Source organism: Amblyomma mixtum, chromosome 7 (genome assembly GCF_055824585.1).
Source record: "Amblyomma mixtum isolate Tamu chromosome 7, ASM5582458v1, whole genome shotgun sequence".
NCBI classification, from domain to species: Eukaryota; Metazoa; Arthropoda; class Arachnida; order Ixodida; family Ixodidae; genus Amblyomma; species Amblyomma mixtum.
Genome location: NC_143018.1, coordinates 85857496 through 85873216, shown reverse-complemented (window position 1 = coordinate 85873216; position 15721 = coordinate 85857496). Strand labels below are relative to the sequence as shown.

The 15721-nt window shown below is 48.1% G+C and overlaps 1 protein-coding gene across 1 annotated transcript; it reads left to right on the top strand.

Annotated features, from left to right (window-relative positions):
- Positions 1-5660: 5660 nt before the first annotated feature.
- On the top strand, positions 5661-11843 carry LOC149336703 (uncharacterized). Its single transcript, XM_089554756.1, has 3 exons — positions 5661-6179; positions 7468-8232; positions 11532-11843. The coding sequence occupies exons 1-3, from the start codon at positions 5661-5663 to the stop codon at positions 11841-11843; spliced, it is 1596 nt and encodes a 531-aa protein (XP_089410882.1).
- Positions 11844-15721: the final 3878 nt, after the last annotated feature.

Sequence of the window (15721 nt, the reverse complement as noted above, 5' to 3'; positions counted from 1 at the left end):
CCCAAACTGGCACAAATACCAGACCTACATCACACGTTCTATGCAGATGACATCACACTTTGGGTAACCAAAGGATGCGAAGGCTACATAGAAGACACACTCCAAGCAGCAGTGGACATCATTGAGGCATGCGCATGGGAATCCGGCCTCACTTGTTCTGAGCAAAAATCTGAACTCTTCGTGATCCGTCGTAAACAAAGAGGTAGGCGTACCACGACATCCCCCCCCGCAAATAAACGTCTATGTTAATGGACGATCTGTCAAAGAGGTACAGACCATGAGGATACTAGGGTTGTATTTACAAACAAATGGAAAGAATACTGACACACTCACTAAGCTAAAACGCACGGTAGAAGCGACGGCGCGATTAATCCGCCGCATAGCTAACCGCAGACAAGGGGTGAGGGAAAGAGATTTATGCCGACTAGTGCAGGCCTTTGCGCTAAGCAGGATACTCTATGCCACCCCTTATCTCAAATTTTCGAAAGCAGAAAAGGACAAATTGGATAGTATGATACGGCAGGCCTATAAGGCTGCGTTAGGACTCCCACTAAATGCCTCAACTGAAAGGCTTATGAGGTTAGGAATACATAACACCTACAATGAACTGAAAGAAGCCCATTTAATGGCTCAAACAGCGCGATTAGCCAATTCCAGAACTGGCAGGAGTATTCTTACCAGGCTCGGAATTAACTTTCAACCTACGAATAACGATGCTAAAGTAGATTTACCCCGCGACTATAGGACGGCCCTACTAATCAAACCACTCCCCAAAAACATGCACCCCTTACACCATGAGGGTAGAAGACAAGCAAGAGCCAAAGCCTTACATAACAAATACAGACAGTGCGCTGGAACACTTTATGTAGATGCGGCAGAATACAAAAATACCAATGCCTTTGCAATTGTGGTTGTGAACGAGAATGGTGACCACATCGTCTCGGCGACAATCAAAACGAAATCCTCTGAAACGGCAGAAGAGGCGGCTATAGCCCTCGCCCTAGCGCATACCCAAGGGAGCATCATCTTCAGCGATTCCAAAATGGGTATCAATAATTTCGCTAAAGGGCGAATTACAAACACCTCCCTTAGAATCCTTAACGCAACCAAATTCTCACCAAATTATTCCGAATTGATATGGGTCCCAGCCCATTCGGGGAATCCGGGGAACGAGGCAGCCCACAATAAAGCCCGAGGTTTCGTCGACCGGGCAGTGGATGAGTCTGGCTCCCTGAATTTCACGAAGGACTCCATGATCACATATCATGATCTCACCAATCATTTTAAACTAGAGAGGAGAATTTTCCCCCCTCCAGACAAAAGACTTACTAAAGAACAAGAGGTTACGTGGCGTCGTCTACAGACGAGATCGATACGCACCCCATCACTCCTCGCGCACATTTATCCAGATCTTTACAACCCAAACTGCAAACACTGTGGCCACCGTGCTACCTACGATCACATCCTGTGGGACTGCAAAATAGAGCCACCTCCGGGTGATCTCGTTACAGCTCCTTCTCTCGAGCGGTGGGAGACCGTGCTGGCTAGCTCTGACCCCAGAACGCAAGTTTTGGCGGTGGAGTGGGCTGACAAAGTCGTCGAGGGCTATGTACTCTCGACCACTTAACGCGACCTCTTGCCAAGCTCTTCCCGGCGAATAAAATGTTTTACAATCAATCTAGTAACCATGCAACCAGTCAAAGGGATCGTATAGTGATGCTGCAACTAAGTTGGACTGAGTTTAGTTAATTGCTTAATTAATCAATTAGCCTAATTAATATAGAGGAGAATGAAGAGGTCAGAAGAAAAGAAAAGAAAGACGCGCGCCGCAGCGACAACAGCGTCCGCGGAAGGAGACGCTGCTGAAAAAAACAGATAAGTACGAAGCCGCGTTCCCTCCACCACCACCACGCACTTCCCCACTCAGTAAGACGTTGCTCGTTTCATATACATTGTGTCGAACATCCTAGACAATTCCAACAATTGACAGGTTAATGACAGAACACGATGGATAGAAATATAATAATATAAATATGAAATAGCCTAATTAACCTTTCTAGTTAGACGGCATAAATAAATAAAACCGAGAACGAAATTGGTCGAGTTGGGGAATCGAACCAGGGTCTCCGGAGTGCGATACGAGCACGCTAGCCACTCCGTAATGCCAGCTGAATGGTTTGGAATGAACAAAGGCGCGTCTAGCTAATACGGCGTCTTCGTTCACTCCCATCTTCCGCCTTTCCCTTACGGCGAGGTGCAGGTGTCCACCCAGATATGCGAGAGAGATACATTTCCTTTCCTCAAAAAATAAATTTACCGTCCAGCAAGGCGTACAGCCGAATTGGCGATGGCGTTCTGTGGACTCCCTGGCAGCGTTGCAAGACGCTGTCGCGTTCCACTCTTACAGGCGAAGCTTAACATGTTAACCACACATCAGTAACACACGCAGACAGCCAATGAACGCGTCATTCGCTGGCAGCACTTGATTCATCATTCACAACCACATTCTTAACGTACGCTCCCTTGCCGCACATGCCAAGGACGTACACCACGATCACATTCTGCGCCATTCCTCTGTACTTTGCTTTGCTGAAACCTGGATGGATCCCGAAGAGCCTCTCGAAATCATAGATTTCCTATACTGCTGTGGTGCTCGCAGAGACCACAACAGAGCGGCGGGAGTCGCTATCTACTTGCGCACAGGTCTCTCTGCAATACCAGTCGAAATGTTTGGCACGTCACATGAAGTTGGCGAACTGTGCGCCGCAAAGTTGCCCAACGGCTTGCTGGTAGTAGCTGCCTACTTCGCCCCTACCGCACTCACGAAAGACGTCGTGCACTTCCTGCAACTCGCATTAACCGTCCATCGATCCACACCGATGTTAGTAGTGGGGGACTTTAATGTTGACATAAAGACAAACAGCAATTTCCTAACACTTATGCGGGAGAACATCCCGTTCCTCTCGCTCGTAACGCGTCCCACGGCTGTGACAACCTCGCGAGGCACTTGTATAGATCTCGTCTTTGAGAATCAAGCATTGGTGTACCAATTCGAACATATATCACTCTATTTCTCCGACCACAAAGCTTCCTTCATGACTGTCAAGAACTGTTAGTGGAGTCTGTTAAAGGAATACGTGTGAAAAATAAAAAAAAAATTCTGTGATAGCGCATACATCTCTTGCTGGAATTCTTTGCCTCAATCTATCGAAAAGGTGAAACAGCTTATTTGCTGCGCTCAAATTTCGCATTAGGAAGTAACGTAATCGTCGGTAATTTTTTTTTCTAATGATGTTATTGCTGTCATCAAAAGCGTTCCCATTGGTTTTCTACGGCAGTCTGAACAGTTCGATGCGATCGATGGAAACACCTTAAGGAAAGGTTTTGATATGCATATCAGAAAAAAAATGGATTATTACCTTCAATATTTGCATAACAGTATCATACAATTTTTCAATTTCCGATTTTGTTTTAGAATGTTGGACATGATATTGGCCTTGCAAGGTTCGAAAGACACGTTTAATTTAATTAATAATGGTGTAGGAATTGCGTATCGGAGGTCTTTAGGAGAAAATTATGCTCGAAAATACTTTGAAGGGCTCCCCAGCAACAGAGTCTTTTACCCAAAGTCAAAAAGGGTGTCACGAAGGGAGAGAAATTCTGACTTGCTACAGTTTTCTAGTAGTATTCAGAGTGTGAGCACAGGAACAAGAAGGCATATGAAAGTCTACATATAATACATCAGCATTTTCAAATGTTTTGAAGGTATCATTCTGTAAACAAACCCAACAGACGCACTATAAAAATTATTCAGCATTTGAACAGGCAATATGCCATGGAACGTACCAAAACTAATATGAAGGCAACTAAAAAAATGTTCAGGATCTGACCAAGAATTGACAGTTCTGTGACAGACAGAGGTAGTGGAAGCAGAGGTGGAGTGCTGCTAAACAGGCCAAGCAGGTTACCAAGCGACAGTAGCGCACATGAAATGAAGAGGCTGCGGAATCTGAAAGAATACATCCGTTTCTCTAGGAAGATACGGGGCAATTGGTTTTGGTTTATGAGAAAAGGAAATGGCGGGCGGAGTAATTGTCTCACATCTCGGTGAACACCGAACCACGCCGTAAGGGAAGGGAGGAAAGTGGGAATGAAAGAAAGAGGAGAGAAAGAAATGCCGTAGTCGAGGAGGATTACGGGTCAAGCTGGAGATTTCTGTTTTGCGATGGAGTTGAGAAGCTATGTTCAGCAAAGGAGTAGAGAAGCTATGCATAGCAACGGAGTTGAGAATATTTATAATGATGACTATGACCACTATCACAATAACTAAATCGATATCAGTTCAGAATGACGATTTTAAGTGGTGGGGTCCTGGAAGTGATTTTAACACCCTGGTCTCAGTTGGTAAAAAATTCAGGGGGCACTTTGTTAACCTAAAGTGTGGTGATTGCTGCTTCTGTCACTGATGTGTGGTTAAGATGTTAATTAAGTACACAATTGTTTGTGAACATAAAATGCTGGAGACACTGGAGGGCGTTTGGGAGGCATCCGTCTGATTCGACGCCTTTCTGCAAACACTCTCCAGCGTCCTAGACAAGGAGAACTGCATATGCGTTGGCAGAAAGTAGCGTAAAAAATTTTAACCTGCCGTGTCAGTGCAAGTGTTGCGGACATGTTTTCCTTCTTTGTACCCGTTGTGAAAATGCAATGAAGAAAAAAAAAAGGAGCGTAGTCATCAGCACGCTCGGCTGCGGAACGGAAGGATGGTGGTTCGAATCCCGTCGTGCACAATTTTTTTTTTTCTGGTCTGACTGGAAATGCGTGACACGTCTTCTGACAACCTTCTGTCGACAACAATGAGGCGTTAAAGGCTTTCGTCTTAATATTCAGGAATAGTCATATGGTTGAGAACTATTTTCAGAGTAAACCCACGCTATCACGGCCATTTAATTTACCTCTATGATGCTTGGCGTTAAATCCACTCGTCTTTTTTTGTTTTCACTTTCTCTTATTTGCCTTCTCATTACTTCATTGTGTTGTCAGGAGCAAAAGTGATGTATTTGACTAGCGGTACGGTTAGATTTGATTGCCGCGCTACCTTCCAGAAGCTGTCCAGTCAGACAAGGAGACGGTCATTTTCATCCAGGGGCATGTCATTTTGCTCGTTTCGATCCTTGGCGCTCCAGCTTGGAGTGAACACCTAAAGGTGCCACAATTAATAGCAGCAGGCCATCCAACCGCGAACACATTCTGCGCCACAGCTTTGTTAATCGAGAAGTATGCCGCACAGTTTGACGCCAAAGAGGAGGAGAAGGAAGAACTGTAGACCAGCTTTTCTCAGACAGTTGCCAGCACTTAGAGAACCGACTTTCAGGTTGGTTCCCCTCTATGGGTGTAATAAATTTTTGATCATCATCATCGCCATCACTTGCGTCGTGCACACACGTGGCTTCGTCCCTCTCATATCATGAGGACAGCCACATCGCAACTATGAGTAACACCATCGGAGAAGCAGCGAAACCCAATCCAGGACCAGATATTGGTGTCCACGGTGCTCGTGCATTCACACTGCTTGTTCATTCCGTTGTTCATTAAGCCTTATCCTCAAAGCGGCAGCAGCAGCAAGCATCTACTTATCCGGATGAAACCGATGGTGAGCCATGCTCGAAAAAGAATTCTGCACAACGCCGACGATCCACGAGTACGAGTTCTCCCACCACCGCCACCGCCAAGGCGCGTCCAACGAGGACGCAAGCTCCTCTGCTGAACCAAGGCGCGGCCCACAGACGGTGGACCTGCCGGCAATAGGCGGCGGGACCACGGGACTTCTGCGACCGGGACATGAGACCCAAGACCGGCGGGGCCGCTCCCACCAGGCCACGCCCCCGGCCCGAGAGGAGGCACCGCGTCGCCACCGTCGAGATGCGGAGGGCGTTCCGGGCTTCGCCTTCGTCGCTACAGGACCCGCGGGCCGCATCAGCCCTCCGGGAATGGTCGTCGATCCGTACTACATTGGCGACTCGGTCACGCAGATCTCGCCCACGTCTTTCTCCTTCTCTCGGCGGAGGCAGGTGATGTCGTCGACGCCCGTCAGCGAAGCGGATCTGACTGGCTTGACGCGGAAGTCCTCTTCGACGACCACGTTCAGCGAAGACGACTTCCAGATCAGTTACCACAAGGTATAGCGAATGCTTTCTGCCGCGTTTCGGGGCTGGAAACGAAGAATCAGTGCGCCTTGTGTAGCAGTTATTGCTGTTGGCCAACTACTTCCTTTACAAGATACCCAGTGGAACATTTTTAACCGATACCTTCGCGAAGAGATGCGAGAAGCACCGTCATATGTACCCTGCTTAAGAGTAAGGCCCTAAATCTTATCCGGCGCAAATTATGACGGTATAACAGCGCATCTTTTAACGCGATAAAGTTAAAGGCTCTGTTGCCCAGAAAATCCGGCGTCGGCGTTGTGAGCAAAAAAACACTAGCATGACTCTGGAAGGTGGTGCTCAGAGAGCAACCTGGGAAGCAGGCGTTGCGGCGCCATCACAACCTGCCCACCGGATAGTGAGCACACTACCCACCGTGGCAGGTTGCAGTTAAATTAATGATTGGTCGCTCGGGAAGAGCAACCTGGCCCACAAAAGGCCCAACGCTGGGAGCACCTGCCATCGCAGGGCGGTGGCTTCATTGCTTATCCGCTGCACCACTGCGCCAGGAGGGGTATCAGGACTCCCAGGGAACTATGAATGTAAAGTTGAAAATGAGATTCTGCAAATATGGCAGTTAACCCATTACGCTATCGCGTCATACAGTTCAGGTGGAGATTAAGTGTCTCCTCCAGTTTTTAATTGGCCTGCTTTGCTCGACCACAGAGAAATAGATTTTTTTTTTCATGAACCTGTTACCCCGCGAACTTTTTCCATGACTTTACACCTTTTGTTAAAAAAAAAAGCCATATTAAGGGGTTTGGTCCTAAACCGCGCTCTAGGGCTCTTGCAGCATCTGCCTAAGTCCTAACTTTCGGAGGTGGTAAGGACGACAGCTGCTCTCACTATAAGGGCATTTCTGTGGAATGTTGGCGACGTGTATGAACCCACACAGTATGGCCCAAAAACAAACCCCTTAATCTCTACACTTTTTTCAAAGGTTGTACGTCGCCATCGGTGCTTTACGGATAGTGGCTGAAAACTTGACCGTTTTTATGGTGGCAAAAAGCTGTACATGTTATCCCGGTGCGACAAGCCATAAGAGACAATTGGTCTAATATGTGGGCGCTGTCTACAGTGTTCGAACTGTGGCCATGTAATTCTAACACTTATTGTGAGAAATCTAAAGCAATCACCCTCACCTTTTCACCCCGACGAGAGGCCAAAAGTGAAATTTCGTTTTCCGTTCGCATTTACCCATCTACAAGTATAATCGCTGCCATCCAAACATTACGACCCCCTGACACACTGTCTTTCAATGAAGGTCCCGGAAAGCTCGGCAGCGTCTTGGCTTGAAGATGGCGAAGAGGAAGACCACGAAAACGACTTCAACGACGGAGGCGCCGGCCGCAGGTACAAGCGCCGCGACGCCGACCGCGTCCCGTCGGTCGAGCTGCCGTCGGTGCGAGTGACCCACAAGACCAAGTCGGAGCAGCTCACCTCGCGCGGCACTTCGGCGCTCGAAGACGTGTCCATAGCGCGGCCACGAAGCGAGGACCTCTCGGTGCACATGAGGGAGCCCGCGCCCGCTACTCTGGGCAGTCTTGAGGCGGTTATGGTCAGGAGCGCCGTGCTGAGGCGCATCTACCGGCCGTCCAGGACAGGCTCGGACATCGCGGCTGGCAAGCTACGCGGCGGGATGGCGTCGCGCGTCGGGTTCGGCTCGTCGCCGGGCTTCCCGCTCAAGTCCGCGCTGAAGACGTTAAGCGACGAGCACACCAAAAAGACGCCTCGCAGCTCACCGCCACCGCCGAATCTCGGACCGCCGCCGACACCGCCACCGCCCACGCCCCCGCCGCGCGTTCCCGCTGAGAAGCTGCAGACGGGAGGAGGCAGCCAGCAGGCAGTAGCGTTGACGAGTCAGAAGAGGGGCTCGCCGGCCGAGAATAAAGAGGCAGGATGCCCTATTGAAAAGCCGAAGCAGGCCAGCCCACCGAGGCCAGTGCTCCAGAGCAAGGAGTCGAGGACCAGCCGGACGCCCTCGCACCCTCCGTCGCCCACGGCACCGCGGACGTCTTCGTTTTTGCAGGTGAGAGTCAAGTGGAGTACAGGGAAACGTGCGGCATACCAGGAGATGTGCGCGGTACGCCACTGACAGTGGAGACGCATGCGAGAGACTTGTAGGTTGCTTCTAAGTCGCAAACAAGGGGCATTGTTGCAGATGAGTGAGTCGTACCAAAGGACCTACTACGGGTAGGCAAAGGGGTTTTTTTAGTAAAGAGGACAGGAGGACGAACTTCCCGGCAACCCCCCTCATATTCTTGTCGCCGTAATGTGTAGTAAGCGTAAATCCTCCGTTCATATGTTGTTGGCAAATGAGGCTGTCATCCAAATGACCCGGACAATGGTAGCTCCGGAAAAAGTACCCTTGAAGGAGACGTGATTGAGATGAGCCCGGCCATTTAAGGCCTTCGAGTTAGCGGTCCCATGAGGCGCGGACGTTTTTAGTGCGCTAGTTCTAGGGCCCCAATAAAACTTCGGTTGGGCCTAGTTGGTACATGTTGCTGTGAAGGTGAAGGTTGCGCAAACACGGGACGAACCACAAAGAAGAGACACAGACACACACAGGCCCAACTCGCCGATTTCACCGTTGTCGGTTTTGTATGGTCCATTCAAGCTGAACAGCTGCCCACAGTGGCAGGTGCCATTTAAATTAGCGATTGGTCAAGAGAGGTTCCTCGAAAAGATTAAGCCTCACAGGTGGCAGCACCTGCCATCGCAGGGCAGTGGCGCGTCGCTTAACCGCTTGCACCACTGCGCCAGGAGGGGTATGGGGACTCCCAGCGATCTATGAATGTAAAGTATCAATTCCGCATATATGGGAATTAGCTCATTAACGCTACGGCGTCATACCCTTAAGGCGCAGCTTAACTCCGATTTTGTCGATCTTTGCTTGATCTTGAAAACAGAGCCCCTAACCGAAACCGAAGTACTAGGGCACTTAATTCGCATTTGGCCTCACTACGCTAAATCATCCGCCATTTTTTTTTTAGGCTGCTCTCTTTCAGGGGCCACGGCCCATGACTAAAAGCGTCAAATTTAGCAATCTACGTATGTTTTTCTGGAGCCAGGATAGCGTCAAGGATAGCGTCTGTAAGTGTTAATCTACGAGTATCGAATACATCGAGAAGGAGCACAAGCTTTAATTCCTTTGGAGTGAGTAGCTGTCTCATAGTGCCACCAGGCCCTAAGCAGACACACTGGGTGCGTTAACATAACGTAATTAGCATAGCTTCCACTAGCTCCTTTGGCGTCATGGGGCACCCAGTCACTCTGCAACTCAGAAGGACCGGTAGACGCAGCCACTCGTGCAGACATCAGAGCCAGCTTGATGAGTTCATGTGCAGATTCCTTTCTTCTGAAATTTTGCTTTGGCTTGTGTATGTCGTTTTATTACAGTGTGTGCAGAATTTGCTTGGCCCATTTCATAGGCGTGTCGGGCTCCAGAACACCAAGCCGCACACTCCCACTCCATTTATATCGCGGGAACAGGTGCCCAGGAAAATTTTCGGAAAACGGAAATGACAAAAACAGCAACCTATAATTGCACTGCGATTTAAGCGCTTATCCAACAATGGATGTGTTTTGCACGTAACCTGCTCAACCTGCCCAACTCAACGAAGCAAGGAAATTCACCTTTTTCTTGGTTCTAGTGTTCTGAAACTTTTGTGGGCACGTGCACATTCATTTATTGCATTCAATCTTCACAGACGTTTTGAATGCGCCGTCCTGTGTGTCCCTTCTACTCTGTCCTGTTCGTTTGTGCTATTGAATTATCATATTTTAAATACTTCGTTGCGTACCCTAATTTGCAAAGCAACCGCGTGTACACATACACGCCCCGCGTAAGCTGACTGACTCCCAGTGGGAGGTCGCTGTGCTGCTTCCCTACGGGCTAAAAATCCTCATTTAGGTATCTTCCGAATACAACAAAAGAAACACTCGAACAAGAATAAGAAAATTGTAGAGCTAAGCTCGCCACCTAAGCGCATTAATCACCAAGAACTGTTTGTTATAGCTTTCGTTTAGGCATTTAGGTTTATCTCATCTGCTCTCTGTCTTGCCTCTCCCCGAAAATTGAAGAAGAGAATTTCCATCTTATTGGATTTAATTAAATTGCCTTAATTAGCTCAATTAACTTAATTCATGAAGTAATTAAGGCCTTATGGGTGACGGTGCAGATTCCGCGGTCGAATGCAGGGCTTCTGGCTAAACCAAAGCTATAACGGCTTCCGCTGTAGAAAAGTTGCTATACGAACAGCTTGACGAGGTTCACGCCCCACTTTACTCGGCAATGTGGAGGTTCTAAGAGGCATATATACTCGGTGACGGCTTTCGTTTTTGGCAGTGAATGGGAGGCTACAGCTAGGGTGGATGGTGTGTAACTGTATCAATCCGCCAAACAGTTCTGCCACACGACGGTGACCCTGGCCGCCTTGCGCGTTTTTCTCGGCAGTCTATGGAAGCTTTTTGTCACAATGCGTGCTTAGTAATCCGCCTTCTTCACATGGCAGCTCTGCGCATGCGCGCCTCTTCTCGCTCAACTGGTTGGAAACCGCCAGCACCTACTGCGCATGCTCAGTTCGTCAGTCACAGGCGCATGCGACAGATGGCAGCAGCTGTCAAGCATGCACTTGCCACTTAGCAGGCGCAGCTGGCTTCTCGCAGAACCAGATCGCGCCTGCTTCTCCCACGTGTGTTTGTTTTCGAGCCGTAGTAAAATTTTTGCCACTCCCAAGAGGGCGCCACTCTTGTGAAAAGGCGAATTTCGCTCTGATCAGGGTGATATTTATGGTGAAAGCGACTCAGGCAACGAGGGACGCCGTGGTGGAGGGCTCCGGAAATTTCGACCACCTGGGGTTCTTTAACGTGCATCGACATCGCACAGCACACGGGCCTTCAACATTTCGCCTCCGGCCGTCGCGGTGGCTCAGTGGTGATGGCGCTCGGCTGCTGATCAGAAAGACGCGAGTTTGATCTCGGCCGCGGCGGCCGAATTTCGATGGAGGCGAAATTCTTGAGGCCCGTGTACTGTGCGATGTCAGTGCACGTTAAAGAACCCCAGGTGGTCCAAATTTCCGGAGCCCTCCACTACGGCGCCACTCATAGCCTGAGTCACTTTAGGACGTTAAACCCAGATAAAGCAATAAACCAGAACTCCTGCAGAGTACAGCTGCATGCTGGCTGCACGAGGAACGACAAACTAGTGAATTCTTTCCGGTTTGCCCACGTCGAACAGTCCCGCAGCGCCTCTCCTAAACAGACCCCTGTTAGAGTAGGCCTGTAGCCGTTACACGCCGAACGGATGCCAGCAATGCATTCACGCAGGCGAGGACCGTTCAGAACGAACAGCGACGAGGCACCTGCCGGAAGTCGCCTTTGACGCCGCGGTCGGTCGCCGCCAGCAAGGTCAGCGAGGACGACGACGACGTGATCGCGGCCGCGGAGTACGCGCTCTCCATCGTCGGCGTCACGACGCCCGCCGTGCAGCAGGGCCGGGAGACGGTGCGCCAGCACGACAAGGCGGTCCAGGTGCACATACGCACGATGGACAAGCGCCTCGTTGCGTGCACCATCCTCGCTGGCGCCCTGACCATAGCCCTGGTTGCCGTGGTGCTGTTCGCCCTGCTCGACAAATGACTCTCGATTCGGACTGTAACCGACCGCGCTTCTCTTTTCGTTTTGACTAAATAATAATAAATAATTGGATGCGATGAAAGGAAAGGCACAGTAACAATCTCACCTTTCGGTAGGTACCGGAACCGTGAAGGAAGGAATGAAGATGGACCGAAACTATGAAGGCGCACAATAGTGGAGGGCTCCGGATTAGTTACAGCAACCACTTGGGGTTCATTAAAATGCCTCAACATTGAAGGAATGAAAATGGACCGAAACCATGAAGGGGCACATTAGTGGAGGGCTCCGGATTAGTTACAGCAACCACTTGGGGTTCATTAAAATGCCCCCACATTGAAGGAAGGAATGAAAATGGACCGAAACCATGAAGGGGCACTATAGTGGAGGGCTCCGGATTAGTTACAGCAACCACTTGGGGTTCATTAAAATGCCCCGACATTGAAGGAATGAAAATGGACCGAAACCATGAGGGGCACAATAGTGGAGGGCTCCGGATTATTTACAGCAGCCACTTGGCGTTCATCAAAATGCCCCAACATTGAAGGAAGGAATGAAAATGGACCGAAACCATGAAGGGGCACAATAGTGGAGGGCTCCGGATTAGTTAACAGCAACAGCTTGGGGTTCATTAAAATGCCCCGACATTGAAGGAATGAAAATTGACTGAAACCATGAAGGGGCACAATAGTCAAGGGCTCCGGATTAGTTACAGCAACCACTTGGGGTTCATTACAATGCCCCATTGCACAGCGACTCTATGCATTCCACCTCTGCTGAAGAGTGGCATACATACCAATGATATTCAGAAAAGTTTTCAGCCCACTATATATGGAATAATACACGATTATAACAGTGAGCCACTTGTGCCAGTACATGCAAATTTAACATGTCACAAATCACAAAGTGGAGCCCACTGTCGCTGCCGTCCAGCAAACAACTGCACCACCCAAAAGAGGTACACTATCTATCTATACATGGTCCCAAGTCTACAGCAAAAAACACTGCTGTGCTGGGCAGTGGCTCAGTTATGGTGCTCAGCTGCTGACCCGAAAGAAGTGGGTTCGATACCGGCCATGACAACTACATTTTAATGGAGGCGAAATGCTAGAGGCAGTTGAAATTATCTGGAGCCCTCCACTACAGTATCCCTCATAGCCAGTCACTTCAGGACGTTAAACCGCATAAACCAACCAATCAAACAGTGCTACAAGAACCACAGTATACGAGCTTTTGTCTTCGATTTATTTGCTTCCAAAACATTTTTTCCAGAAAACAACAACAGGATACTGCAAGAAAAGTTTGTATACATGCAAGCTGCAGCAAAGCATAAATATGTACTTTGACTAGGCTATATTCCTATAGGAAGGGCTCTAAAAAACATTATGTCACAAGAAATTGCTTCAGTTAGTACTCAAGCGTTCAGGAGACAAAATGTATACAACCTAGAGTAGTCATACATGGCACTACAGTTAGCCTGGTTTGCCACACATGGTATTCAAACAATTCTGACTGACCGCTCGGAAATCTCACTTTTTTGCTGAAACGGAACCATAAAAAAGAGCACTGTTGTCTATTTCTGCGTGCGTACCTTTCTTACTTCAAAACAGCATTATGCCTCTCCGCAGCAACATACACAAAGAACCTCGAACACGCACTTAGTCCTGTAACAAACACATACAAATTTTTCATGCATAAAGCATCCAAATAGCATGACTCCTAAGTTATTAATTAAAGTTAAGTAAACAAAACCTAAGTACAGAACAAAAATAGACCCTGAAAATACCTGTCTTAAGAAAGCGATGCAAACATGCTTAACATTTTCAAGCGCACATTTAACAGTTAGCAGAGGTGAAATAAATATCCTGAAGGCACTTTCACTACAGATAAGTAAACCAATAGTATTTGCATGAAAGTAAGATGGTTACCGCTTTAAGGCCATTCCAGAGAATTTTAAGGAAATAAAAGTAACAGGAGGCAAGAGAGGAAGGAAGAAACAAAGTGCGAGAACGTCCGCTCTAACTTTTGCCACAAAAATATGCACAAACTTTTGCCTTCTGATAATATTGAAGAAGCTCCTTTAAAGTTCTTCTAGTGCTACATGCCTGAAGACTCGCTACCTCTATGACCAACCTCCGATTAGAACTATTCCAATGTGGTGGCCGCAAGTGGCAAAGTACGGGGTTAATTGGAGAGACATGGGAGAGGCCTTTGCCCTGCAGTGGGCGTAGTCAGGCTGATGATGATGATGAGGCTTCGGATGCCATTTAAGTGTCATAACCCTCATTTCCATTGCTGCATTTTGTGGCAGCAGTTAAGGAATGGGCCAACGAAGAGGCTTCGGATGCCATTTAAGTGTCATAACCCTCATTTCCATTGCTGCATTTCGTGGCAGCAGTTAGAGAATCGGGCAACGGAGAATGCACTGGTAGTTAAGTAGTCATACCCACGGACAGTAAAATGACATAAGGGGAATACTGTCTCATATGAATACATAGTATAATGTAAAGTGCTAAAGAGGAATTTCATCTCAATTTGGCTGCCTTGTGGGGTAACCACAACAGTTGCATCACAAAGAAAGTGACGGCCGGCTAGACAGAAACCCACTGTCATAATCTGAATGCGATCACGACACTATGATTTCACAGAGGACCCTCTTGCTGTTGCCAAATGATCTCCAAATCCCAGAAAACTGGCAGAATGTAAAATGAAGCTTCCCGCAGAGCAACCTTGAAAAAAAAGACACCCTGTGACATGGAAGCTATCGAATACTATTTCTCTGAGGTCACCGCGCAGCTTGAAGTCACTGGATCCAGTGTCATAGCTTTATAACAACGTTCTGATTTAAACCTAATTTTGTACCAGGTACACCTGTGACCAGAAAGAACAAACCTAAATTCAGTCTCCAAGAAGACAGCAGCAATGTAATACTTGCATGACTGAATCAATGACAGCATACAGCATGCTCAATGACAAGGAGTGTCGGACTTCCAAATGATACAAGACGGCAGCATGACCATTTATGCACTCGGTTTGTGAGTGCTTGACACTACGCAAAAGTAGAAGCTATTTCATCCCATTTCGGAAGGTAATCTTAAAGCGATCTTGCATGCTATGCACACCTCACATTGACTTGCGAACGTGCATGACAAGCCATGCTTGCCTTATCAGGCAAGGCACAATCAAATCAACTTCAGGAGTCCCTTCAGGAGTCCTTGCAGCCGAAGACCACTGAAGCTAATTCCAGCTGTCAACTACGATCAGTAACCTGCCTCTACTCACAATATCCATAACAGAATTCAATTAAAAAAAACTCACAATATGCAGAACAGAATTCAATCATTTACATTCTGTGCCAAGACTCTGCATTACCAGAGCCATAACACAAGAAAGGCTTCAGAAAAAAAGCAACAAATTACAGATCTAGTGGTCATTTAAAGGGACACTGAGGAGAAATTGAAGTTGACTTGCATCGACACAATACCAGCTCCTGATTACAAAAACGCCATTCATACTGACAACAAAGCTCTTGTAATGTAGAAAAGAGCAAGAACCAAAATACAGGTATCACCGCCACAGGCCAAACTCGCAAGTACAAGCTTCATGACGTCATAGGACAAAATAGTGTTGCTAGAACCAATAGTTCTAGCAACACTAGGACACGAGAAGCCACGAATCACTGAGGCGCAGCAAATGCATGCGCAAATCTTCTTGACGTCGCCAGATGGCGCCACGTACCTGACAGCTACGCGCGCTCCTGCAGCGCCGGGACCAATCAGCACCTAACGGTAAACAAGGTACACGGTATGCTAAAGGTGTCTATTTGCGAGAGTTTCGTTGACGACTTCGAGAACGGGTCCATTGTAACGCTGGCAAAACGCCGG